Source organism: Puntigrus tetrazona, chromosome 12, assembly GCF_018831695.1.
Source record: "Puntigrus tetrazona isolate hp1 chromosome 12, ASM1883169v1, whole genome shotgun sequence".
Taxonomy (NCBI): Eukaryota; Metazoa; Chordata; class Actinopteri; order Cypriniformes; family Cyprinidae; genus Puntigrus; species Puntigrus tetrazona.
In genome coordinates this window covers 11,449,708-11,462,037 of record NC_056710.1, presented here as the reverse complement: position 1 = coordinate 11,462,037, position 12,330 = coordinate 11,449,708, and the positions used below count along the sequence as shown (strand labels likewise).

At 38.5% G+C, this 12,330-nt stretch overlaps 1 protein-coding gene across 8 annotated transcripts in view; it reads left to right on the top strand.

The window, feature by feature from the left end:
• The window catches only part of usp54b (ubiquitin specific peptidase 54b), an 87,486-nt gene that overhangs the window by 66,217 nt on the left and 8,939 nt on the right, over positions 1-12,330 (top strand). For 6 of the 8 annotated variants that reach the window (XM_043254120.1, XM_043254119.1, XM_043254122.1 and 3 more), the window contains 8 exons: positions 1,814-1,960; positions 3,143-3,292; positions 3,385-3,556; positions 4,862-5,038; positions 5,177-5,792; positions 6,561-6,688; positions 6,817-6,975; positions 8,849-8,968. In XM_043254120.1, the coding sequence (XP_043110055.1) occupies positions 1,814-1,960; positions 3,143-3,292; positions 3,385-3,556; positions 4,862-5,038; positions 5,177-5,792; positions 6,561-6,688; positions 6,817-6,975; positions 8,849-8,968 (1,669 nt within the window). The remainder of the gene's footprint in view (positions 1-1,813; positions 1,961-3,142; positions 3,293-3,384; positions 3,557-4,861; positions 5,039-5,176; positions 5,793-6,560; positions 6,689-6,816; positions 6,976-8,848; positions 8,969-12,330) is intronic. The other 2 variants (XM_043254125.1, XM_043254123.1) reach the window with 1 other exon arrangement.

Here is a 12,330-nt window from a genome sequence, read left to right as displayed (position 1 = left end):
ATTTGCGTAATATTATGTTCTTGTGTATGTAAATACACACACATACAGTAACATACTATATGAAACATACACAGGCATGTTTATGTGTTTATATGTGCAGGTGCATCTCAATAAATTAGAATGTTTTGAGCCAAAATACCAAAGAACCAAAGACTTAAACTACTTCAGTTTGTGTGCATTGAATTTATTTAATACACAAGTTTCACAGTTTGAGTTGAATTGCTGAATCAAATAAACATTTCTATGACATTTATTGAGATGCACCTGTACGTGATAAATATACACAGTAAACATGCAAATATTATGTGAACAAAATTTATTTAGGATGCAATTAAAGCGCTTTTAATCATTTGGAAGCACTACTCAAAATTACATTTAAATTGTATAAAAAATATATTTTTTTAATTTAGCATTAATTAAATGAACAATTTTAAATATGTCAATTTATTCATTATTGTCAGTGTATAAGTGATTTATTTATTCACGTTTTTAAGTTCAAATCTTTGAATCTTTAAATTTATAAGTTTCACTCCTAGTCCTCCATACTGGCACAGCTACTTTGGAAATCAAATGTCTGGGGCACTGCTGGAATATACAGTTTAGCTGATTGATTTGGCCAATCGGGATAATGTCTTCCATAAAGTGTGTAATATTGTTCTTTTAAAATAATAGCCTAATTTTCACCATCCAGTCAAATCCCATTGGATAAAATACTTTCAATAATCTGTCACTTAGATTGAATTTGCCCGTTAACTTGATCTTCACCCAAGTGATTTAAAACAAACCCTTTTTCTAGCCACCCAGATACTCATTTAAGCTCTGCTGTTCACGTGGAAGCATAAAGACCGTCTGTTCTTTGCCCGAGAGAGTGTTTTGCTCACTGCTCCTCTCCTCTTTACAGATGACAGACCCCTAACACACACACACACACAGTCCTACCCTATTACACACCAGCTGCCGATCAGCTCTTACCACACACTGTGCACCCTCACCCCCGCCACAGGAGGCAGATGATTTCATCAACCCAAAACACGCTCCAGCATCATTCGACGTGCTTACGGAGAAACCCCGTGTCAGCTCTTTACAGTCTGCTCCGTACCAAATCAGCGAAATGACTCAAAATTCACTCGTGCCCAAGTCCATGCTTTCATTTTCAGTGATTTTCCATTTGTCGATTCCCTAAAATGGCTTTATTGAAATGCAGCTGAGATGGGTAGTCTGTAACGTCACTGCTCTTTAGAAGCTTAGTCGTCTGGCCCTGAAAGCATGTGTTTGTCTGGATTCCCAGCGCTTGGCAGGACAGACTGCGGAGCTGAGGCTAACAATGATCTCTAATGGGACACTGTGTGTCTGTCTCAAAGCTCAGCAGTGCTGCCGCTGCTGGCTGTTCATTGGCTGCCTCGCTCGTGTGTGTTTGTCTGTGATGGAGCGACTGAGGCGGTGAGAGAGAGAGGCTGGTTCTGAGAACTGGGCTCTTTGTCTAATCCCTTCCTGCCCAGGTCTGATGCCAGCCTGTTTGCCACCCCGCTGCCCGCTCCACAAAAGCAGTGCCCAGCTAGGTTTTTGTACACTGAGGGAAGGGGTCAGGCTGGCAGTGGTGCTCGTCGCCAGAGCCTGTTTCCGTATACCGCTGCCAAAGTGCTCGACGGAGGGCGGTGACTCAAAGAGCACAGCTAGAACATTGGGTGCCGAACATAAGGCCCTGCTGGACCGTGTTGCCCTGTTTGAAGCGTTCCTTTCATCTCTCCTTCACCTTTTCTCTCTCTCGCACACACATGCACATGTGATCAAGATGCCCTCTTTTTCGTTTCAGAGTAACTGTGGCGAGATGTTGCGGATTCGCCGGGTTCTCATGAACTGCCCGGAGATCATCAGCATCGGCCTGGTGTGGGACTCGGATCACTCTGATCTTGCCGAAGACGTCATCCACAGCCTGGGCACGTGCCTGCGGTTGGGTGATGTAAGACTCTTGCATGCACGGACAACACACTATCACTGTTCCTTTTTGTCACCACTTCGGTGCAGTAACCTTGAGCTTCCAGCTCCCTCTCTCTTATGCACAGTTCAGGACAAGAGGAGGAAACACAGTGTACTCTTTGTCACATTCAATATCTCTATAGCCCCACTAGTGTTACAGCGTTCTCACATCAACTTCACAGGCAGGGTTGTGTGCCATTCTGTGTCGCACAGAATGTAGAACTTGAATTTAAGTGCATAGAGGATAGAATGATATTTAAAGAGACTAATATATCAAGTGTTTTCATACATACAGCATATGGAGTAATTGCTTTCTTTCACATATTAAATGCATTTTAAAATATGTTAAAATATATTTAAAAATCATGAATTATAGTTTTACTACTTTTTTTAATCAAATAAATGCAGGCTTGGTGAGAATAAAGAGAGTAAATGATAATAATTCATATTATGATTATAATAATATTTTTTATCTTAATATTATATTTATTGCATTTTTATTCATGTTAGCAGTCAGAAGACTTAGTTTACCAAAATGTTATTATTTACTATCAGAGCATAATATTTAAAAATAAATAAATTAAAGTTAACGGAATACATGTTATGAAGTAAGCAGATTATAATTTTAATGTGACTGTTTCTTTATTTTTATAAATTGTATTTTATATTTTGAAATCTATTTTGATTCCTGTCTTTTAAACTTGAAATTAATATTTATCAAGAAATAAATGGGCATCTGCCCATTATTGGTATAATTATATTTCTTTGATAACATAATTAAATTGTTCTGTTTATTTTTTTTTTTTTTTGTTGCAATTCAATGTATTGCATTTAAATGGCATCAGTTACATCTAATTCAATCTTGTGTATGTATGACCAATTCCATTCATGACCTGAAAGAGAAACAATTCTTTGATACATTTAACCTTTTTTTGTTTAGACATTCTCTCTCATGATCACTGTGTTACATTATTTTGCTCAAATGTTTCAAATTACTCACATGATTATGTTGAAACTATTCTTATTTAATTTTGAATATATCAGTGCTGACAAGTCAATAGTAATAGTTATAATAGTACAATTTTTCACTGCAGAATAGTATGAGTAAACCCGAAATCCTGTTGGTCCTCACAGTCAATTCTCTCTTTATGCGCCCGCCCTCCAGCTGTTCTACCGTGTGACGGATGAAAGGGCCAAACAATCGGAGCTCTACCTTGTGGGCATGGTTTGCTACTACGGCAAGCATTACTCCACCTTCTTCTTCCAGACCAAGATACGCAAGTGGATGTACTTCGATGACGCACATGTGAAGGAGGTAATGACGTGTCTGTCTCTGGCAGCTGATTCTAGTGTTTCTAATTGTGAATGGAGTGTACGGTTAACTCTGAATGTACCAAACCGTCACAGATCGGACCTAAGTGGAAGGATGTGGTGTCGAGATGTATAAAAGGCCACTACCAGCCGCTACTGCTGCTGTACGCTGACCCTCGAGGGACGCCCGTGTCATCGCAGGACATGCTGGCAGCACAGCTGGACCTGCACCACAGTAGCAAGGCTGGCTATGACAGCGAAGACTCCGGTGAGAATAAGTGGAAGTGAGAGGCGGGACGGAGAGGTAGAGGGTTAAACAAAAAAGAAACAATACTACTTCTCATTGTTTGTACTTAGAATCGGACAAAACATAAAACATCATAATAGTGGACAGTACTAAACCAGAAAGTTTTTTTTTTTATTCAAAAACTGTTTAGTGTATTTAACTGTATCTGGTGCATTCATGAGAGATGTAACAATGTCTGTATAACCCTTTGAATCAGATCTTTTCATCAGATGAATCAGATGATCTTGTCCATTCATGCAATGGCCTGATCTGGTTACAAAGTTCACAACTGAGTCACCTAGCCTTGCAGCAATTCTTGAGTTAACAGTTCACTGGAGAGGAATGTTTTCAGCAAATTTCATTCATTTCATATCACACAGTGTTCTAATATGACTTTAAATCAGTGGTTCCTAACCTTTTTGATTCCATTGTTCCCAAAGGCCCCATGACTGTTACATGAGTTCTTCATGATTTTCTCATTAGGATTAAGGATTTGGATTTTCAAATGTATTGCTTACAATTTCTATACAATAAAATACTTTAAAGCATTGCATGCACATGCAAAATGTGTATATATATATATGAGAAGGCCTAATTTTTTTAAAAACTTTTTTTATTAGTTTTCATGGCTTCCAGGTCTTATAACAACACTTTTAAAAATTAGGCCTCATACAGTATTCCCTATCTGAAATTCAAAGGGTGAATTATAGTAATAAATATCTAAGTTTTACTTTCTTTTCTGTATATTAATGGTTATTTTTTCCTATTCTTAATCATTTCAAATCACCTTTATTGTCCTTTGGAAGTTTGCTGAGGCCCCCTAGTGGGACCTGGCCCATTGGTTAAGAAGCATTTATTTAAAAAACTTTTATAGCCCTTCAGAGTTTAGATAAAACCCTAATTAAACACACCTGATCCAACTAATTAAGTCCTTCAGGCTTAACTGAAAACTGCATAGTATGTGTGTTGGAGCAGGTTTGGAACTAAACTCTGCGCCTCTCCGGCCCTCCAGGATATTTGATAAAACCTGTGCTAAATCATATTGACAAAGTTTTTGCATTCTTTTTTGAATCCTGAAAGGTTCAGTCCACATTAATTGTGAGTGTATCATAAAGTACATTCAATACACTCATCCTTCCACAGGTTTTGAATGTAGATTTGAGGATTTAAATTTTTGATGAACTATCCCTTTAAAATCTGACCTTTGAGATGTTGCAGCTGGACAGCTGAAGTTAACTTTCTCTATTTCTAAATGCCCTCTGTGCTGTTGCTTTTTTTTGTCGTCAGGGAGGGAGCCCTCAATTTCAAGTGACACACGCACAGACTCTTCCACAGACAGCTACAGCTACAAGCACTCTCGATCACACCATGAGTCCATGGCCTCCCATTTCTCTTCTGACTCTCAGGGAACTGTGGTGTGTAATCAGGACAGCAGCGGTTCCCAGAACAGCATGGACACTGCAGGTACTTTAACAAACACAGGCGTTCTCTAATATAAATTCCACTGGCAATTGCGTCATGCTGAGTCAAACTGAGAAAGCATGTGTCCTATCAAATTTACTACTTGAAACTTTTTCATAAATGTAATTTTTTTTTCTTCAGGGGAGGTTCTTAAAGACCAGGCCACTCCTCTTTGTACGCTGAGACCCTCTTCTACTGGCCATCTGCAGGACTATAAAGAGACTGTAAATATGATCCACAGCAGACCCCTCTCATCATCCTCTAGCTCAGGGGTGGGCGGCTCGGAGGCTGGGGCGCGGGCGAGGGATTGGGAAGACGAGAGCACCAGCAGCGAGTCCAAGTCCAGCTCCAGTGGAGGGCGTTATCGGCCCACATGGAGACCCAGAAGAGAGGCTCTGAACATTGACAGCATCTTCAGCCGGGAAAAGCATCGGCCGGCCGGCTATGCCACTCTCGGACCTTCCCCGCTGCCGGAAGACCCGATGTCACCAGGGCACAGTGAGCTGCTCTCAGGGGCTGCGGCGGAGGGGTCCAACACTGCAGCAGCAGAAATGGGGGGCATGACCGATGGCTCAGGGGGCGTGCCAGAAACGGAAGTGGAACATCTACCGATCCCACCACCTTTAAGAGGCGTGGAACAGCAGCCTCGGCTGATCCAGAGAATGGAGAGCGGCTACGAAAGTAGTGAGAGGAACAGCAACAGCCCCATCAGCATGGATATGCCTCTCAGTGACAACCCAAGCACCAGTGCTCACAGGTAACAGTGATGTGCAGTCCATAAATTGTGAATGCTCTGCGTAGTTCATGGACTGGCTTATCAGTATTACATTACTGTATTCCCTTGTCATGGTGTAATATGAAGCTCACATGTAATATATGTATATGTCACATGTGTGTAATGGTCTGGAAAATCTAATTTCTGTAAATCTGTGCGAGTTATGGGATTCAGGTGAGCGGGTCCACAACAGCTTTGGCATTTATGCTCTGTTACTGTGAATCATCATTATTGTTCTGTGTTTTCATTGGTTTGTTGGCACGTGGGTGATTTTATGTGCAAGAAATGCCGTCCACAAATTGCTCGTCCAAGGAGAAAAATGTGCTATTGCTGCCAGATTACCAAAAATCACACTGTATTTGGGGAAAAGCTAACTTGACTAAAATTTATATCTAAGTTTTACAATATGTGACCCTGGATCACAAAACCAGTCATAAGTAGCATGGGTATATTTGTAGCAATACACAAAAATACATTGTATGAGTCAAAATGATTTGAAAGTTTTAGGTAACGACCACATTCCATGAAGATATTTAGTTACATATATAAATATATGAAAACTTATTTTTTTATTAGTAATAATATTACCAGAGTTTGTAAATTATAAAATGCCAATAATTTAATTGTATATTTCATGAATATCTGTCCTGGCCTTAAAGTTGTAGTACACACTGGCAAATTTACCACAAAGACATTGAGAACCACTCTCATGATTCGTGACTGAATGGCATATGCTCTTTTCTGCCTCAGGGACAGCGGCAGTAAGAGACCCGTGACTTCTGGGCCCTCCTGGCGCACAGTGCCCAAATCCAAAAGCAGCAGTGCCATCCTGCAAGACCTCAAATCACCCACCTGGAGCAGCAGTCCACTGAGTTTGGGTGAGTCACCACCGGTCTTTGTCTATGTGCATTAACCCACTATCGCTACAGTACAAGGTGTTCATTTCAAGTATTTAACTAGGATACGAGTGTTACTGTTACTTATTTATGCCTTTGTGTATGTGTAGGAGAGGGACGCAGCGAGCTGGATGAATTGCAAGAGGAAGTTGCTCGCAGAGCCAGGCAGCAGGAGCTCCAGAGGAAGAAGGAGAAGGAGAGAGAAGCAGCACAGGGCTTCAACCCCAGACCCAGCAAGTTCATGGACCTGGACGAACTTCAGCACCAGGGTAAATGTCACACAGGGCCAAACAGCAGCAACCAAATGAAAGGAGCTAGAAATTGTGTTTAAAGGGAAAATCCCTTCTAATCCCTTCTACAAAAAATAGAAAAATCTTAAAATAGCATGAAGTGGTTAGTCGGTTTCTTAGCCTTGCTAATCTGGTTAGGCTGGTCTGTTTTGATGGCTTTCTAGGGATGTACAATAAATCAATGTCATGTAGATCATCTATTGAAGTTAGATGTTCTGTTTAATGACTGGCTAAGAAGTTTCGATCGGTTTTTGATGGTTGATGGTTTTCACCTGGTCATGGCTGACCAACCAGCTAAACCATCTTAACACCTAACATAACACACTTAACATAACTTAGCTATGCAGGAAGACCAGCTAGACTAGCAAACCACTTCAGGCTAGTTTCCAGTGATGCCCAATACGTCAGTACTATATGGATATTGATTGATATTAGAATATATTCATTGATTTTTTTTTTAAGATGGTCTGATTTGATGCTTCTTAGGGTTTTGCATACTTTTTACTGACCTGGACCGACCAATCAGCTTAAACAAATTAATACCAGCTTGGCCATACTTTGAGACCAGTTAGACCAATTTAAGAACAACAGATCAGTTTAAAGTGCCCCTATTATGACATTTCCAAAATTGTCTTTCATGCTGTGTGTAATGTAGCTCTTTGTGAATCTAAACAATCTGTAATGTTGTAAATCCGAAAGTGCATGATAAATAAAGTTATTGTCCCCTCAAAATAAAGAATTGACTCTTTAAAGTTTAAATGAGTCATTAGTAATCCCTTTTCCGTCACAGCATAACATATTTGTATAATTCTCGCCCTTGTTGTACGCTGGCCTGACGTGAACAATTTGACCCTCATAGACGGTAGGGGTTTAGAGAGATTAAATAAATTTAATAGATTTAATAATTAAAAAGAGAATAAATCTTAGAACTGCTTCAAACTAATCATTTGAGAATTGCTGGAAAATATGGTGATGTTAATGCATTTTGGAAAACAAAAATGTTTTTTCACCTTGAATGCATGTAAACCTGTAGGAGAATATTAGAAGCTTTAAAAATGGCATAATTGGGGCACTTTAAGATTTTCTAAGATCAGCAAATGACTTTCATTTTTTCATTCATTTTTAGGGATGCACGGTTTATAAAGTTAAAAAAAAATGAATATTTTTCTTACACAAATGAATCTCTTCAGAAGTGTGTTTTTATTATGGTTGTATTTGTCTGAAGGCAGAAAGTCATATATACCTAGGACAGCTTGAGTAAGTAAATCATGGGGTAATTTTCATTTTTAGGTGAACTATACCTTTAATGCTTCTAGGGTGGTTGTTTACATACATTGACCTAATCAGGCTAACTTGACCATGTACTGGGAGACCAGCAAACCAGTTTAAACCTTCAAAGACCAGAAAACCAATTTAGGCTGGTTTAAAAAAAAAAAACATTTTTCCTAGCTTGGATAATAATGAACTTTTTTGTGTTCTTAACACTAATTCAGTGTCTCAAGATCTTTTAAATAATAAAATATTTAAAATATCAATGAAACACCATGTGCTATAATATACAAATTGTAAATAGGGGCCATGGCATCTAAAATGCACCTATGCACTCAAATCATACATTTAATCGTGAATCTCAGTTCTCCCTAGTCAGCGTGCATGATGTGTGTACAAACATGTCAAATTGTGTTTGAGTTGTATTGGTGGAAGTCATCAGACTGTGTGCGCTTGTGTGTCAGTGGACGTCTTTATTCCTGTAAGCCGTGCAATGGTTGTGAGTGGCGTGTTCCCGGGAGCGGTGTTTGTGTGTGTGTATGAGCGTGTTCTCAGAGGCCTGGCCTTGGTGTGTTAATTGCAGGGAAGGGGGGCAGTTTTGAGCACTGCCTGGCGGAGGCTGACTCTCTCTTAGAGCAGTCGCTGCGCCTGGAGCAGGCTGGGGATACAGCTACAGCCCTGGCGCTCTCCCACCACGCTGTGTGTAAGTAATTCTAACCTGCCTCTGCTTGCTACGCCCAACTCCTCCGCTCTCTGCTCGGGTAACCGTCACTTACCCAGTATATGCACTTTCTAGGTTCGTTTGGTAAGAAAGCGGCTCCCGAAAACATTCATGTCCTTGCAACTTGACACAAACCCACCAGTAATACCCCAACACTGCCTTCCCTTCCTGCAGCATCCTGTGTGTGCTTCTGTTTGTCTTTCTGTGTGTCTTTATTCTTGTTTGTGTGTGTGGCATATTATTTGTCATTATCCTGTCTATGTTTTGTCTAGGGATGCACAGTATATTGGTATTAATTGATATTTTGTCCTTTTTTTCCAAAAGAAAATAGATATTTATTTGTTCATGGTAGTTTCCCTTATTTTTTTAAAAGGTATAGTTAAAAAATAATAACATTTACTGACAAATCACTCAAGCTTACTGATATAAAAAGTAACTTTATTTGGAGTGCTACTTTTGCACAATGCACATTTCTTAATATTAGGCCTAAAATGTGTTTTAATGTCACCATTGGTAAGGATTGTTTGTTTTTTGAATAATATCAAGAAATGCAGGATATTTAAAGTATACTTAAAGTATACTTGTGCTAAAGTGAAACTATTATAATACATTACACTTCAGTATATCTTTAGCTGCACAATTAAAGTGCGTTAAGTACAAAATTAGTTGTTCTAATTTAGTAGACTTTAATTATACCAGTTTAGTATACTAATAGTACAATTGCAGAGTATTTTTCTTTATTAAATATGTGCTATAATATGTAAATGTATTCGCACTAATAATTTAACAACACTGTAATTGTAATTTTTTACAAATCTCAGAATAAATACCCATTTAAACTGTATATTCTAACACTTTGCTGCCTAAATGAACTTGCAAAAACTAAAAGCTTTACTTTAGATACTAGTATTTTTGTAACAATTTACACAAAATAGTTTAGTAATTGATAACATCAAAATAATCTTCTGCATATATTTTATTTTTATTCTTTTTAATGTTTACTTTTTAACTTTTTAATAAATGTAATTTTATTTTTCACTGTTTATGTTTCTTTATTCTACTGTAATATTCGGTGCATCCCTGTTTCTCTTCACTTAGTGCTGTGATCAGAGTCACCATTTGCACAGATTTCCACAATCTGATTGGATGACTGAGCATGTGGCTTGTTGATTGTTAATACCGCTGATAGTGGTGTGCTATTGAAAAGCGCTCGGCTTTGGCCATTTGAGAGTCCCAAACTGTGCCAGACAGAGGCTGGAACAATTTTAATCCTTTTTTTTTTTTTGAACATTTTGTTCTGTGTGTGAGCCCTCCATTTGGAACACCACTTGAATGGGCCTCACCCACAGCCACACGCGAACTTAAATCCATTCCGGATTCACCATCATAACATTCCCGACCTCTATAAACCCCTTTTGGTGGAAGGATTGGATTGTGATTGTGCTTTGCCGTCGTGTGAGGATACTCCCGCGCAATCCTGTCTAAATCTCTCAGCACTCTCCAAATTAAAACAAAAAAGGTGGCTGTGTATCTCGCACTTACCTGGAAGAACAGCGTTTTTTGTCCGAAGCGCTGGCATACCTGCTTGAATGATTAATGAGTGGAGAACAATTTCAGCCATGCAAAACTCTCCACAAAGCTATTTATACCTATCCAGGTCGGCAAACCCTCCATCTCTGTCTTGCTTTGCTCACGGTATGCGTGTATATGTGTGTGCATGTCTGTATATGAAAGACGCAGCTCTAATATATATAAAGGGAAGACAGCTTTTGTAAATATTTCCACTCGTCAGATCCCCGCAGACCTTTCACTGTCTCGTCGAGAGGGATCCGATTTGGCCCAAAGCGCATACAGGCCTCTAAAATCCACTGGCAGCCTATAAGGTCATGCCTTCACTATATAAAAGAATAGTTTCCTGTTCCTCTGCCCAAACGAAAGCAACGCCTGCCACAATCTTGCAATCCATCACTGGTTTCGTGTGTGTCTACGTGTGTGTGTGTGTGTGTCTGCCCTGGCTGTCGCCCCTGCTTCCTGTGTCTTCGGTCTGTGGTGTCCCGTCCTAAAACTTCCCCCTTTGCATCTCCCAGAATGCCGTCAGCTCCTTTTCAACCCATTGTAAGCGCTGCACGTCATCTGCAGTTAAAGCTAGCTCAAGCGCAGCTGGTGTTGACAGCAGTAAATGTTCTGAAAATAGCATTTTTATGATAGGCAGAATTAATGCTAAACCAGACTTAAACGAAACAGGTTCAAGGGAACCATGGCAACACTAACCTCCCATGCGGTTTTCCATGTTACAGTCCCAGACGGAGAGCAACCAAATCAACTGTTTCCTAATGCGAACTCATTTTTGGGATGCAATTAAGAGTTAATCAGTGTGATAGATCTCAACATGTTGTTTGGTACACATTGCGAAAAAGGGCTTAAAAGCTCAATCACAGTCTTTGGTTTCTCTCTTGTCGTTCAGCAGAGCAGCCCAGTGCTTCCCCATGTTATGATCTTTCAGAACTCTGTTTATGTCACTCATTGTGAATGGGTTTGTTCAGTAAGCAAAATACTGCACAACAGCAGGTGATGTGTTTTTTAAAAAGGCAGCGTGAAAATGATTGAACTCAGGGGTGTCATGAACCTGTTTGTTTCAGCAGATCTGTAGTTTAATGTGGAAGGGAACGTGAGTTCAAATTCCGATCACAGAACATCATTGTTTTTGCTGTAAATATATGGTAATGTAAAAAAAAAGGACATTTAAAAAACACTACATAATGAAATAATATATTACAAAACGAAATAATAATAATAATAATAATAATAATAATAATAATTATTATTATTATTATTATTATTATTATTATTATTATTATTATTAATTTAATTTATTAATTTATTATTATTATTGTTGTTGTTGTTGTTGTTTAATTCCATGTATGTGTATAATAACCTTTTAAATACACAAGTTAGAACATAAAACATTTTGAAGAGAAAACTTAAGACATCATAATTAATATATAAATGTATTATTGCTATTATTATTGTTGTTGTTGTTATTATCATTGATTGTATTTGTATAACAAATTTTTAAGTTTGAAAATAAAACATTTTAAAAGAGAAAACACAAAACAAATATTTTGTTTTAAACAATTATTATTATTATTATTATTATTATTGTTGTTGTTGTTGTTGTTCCTGTTGTTTAATTCAAAATGTATTTGTAATTCAACCTTTTAATACACAGGTCAGAACAGATAACATTTTAAAGAGAGAAAAGTAAGCTTAATAGATAAATAAAATAAAACAAATAATATTTTGGAGCAACATAGTGATTGAATTTTCTATGGAATGAGCAATTC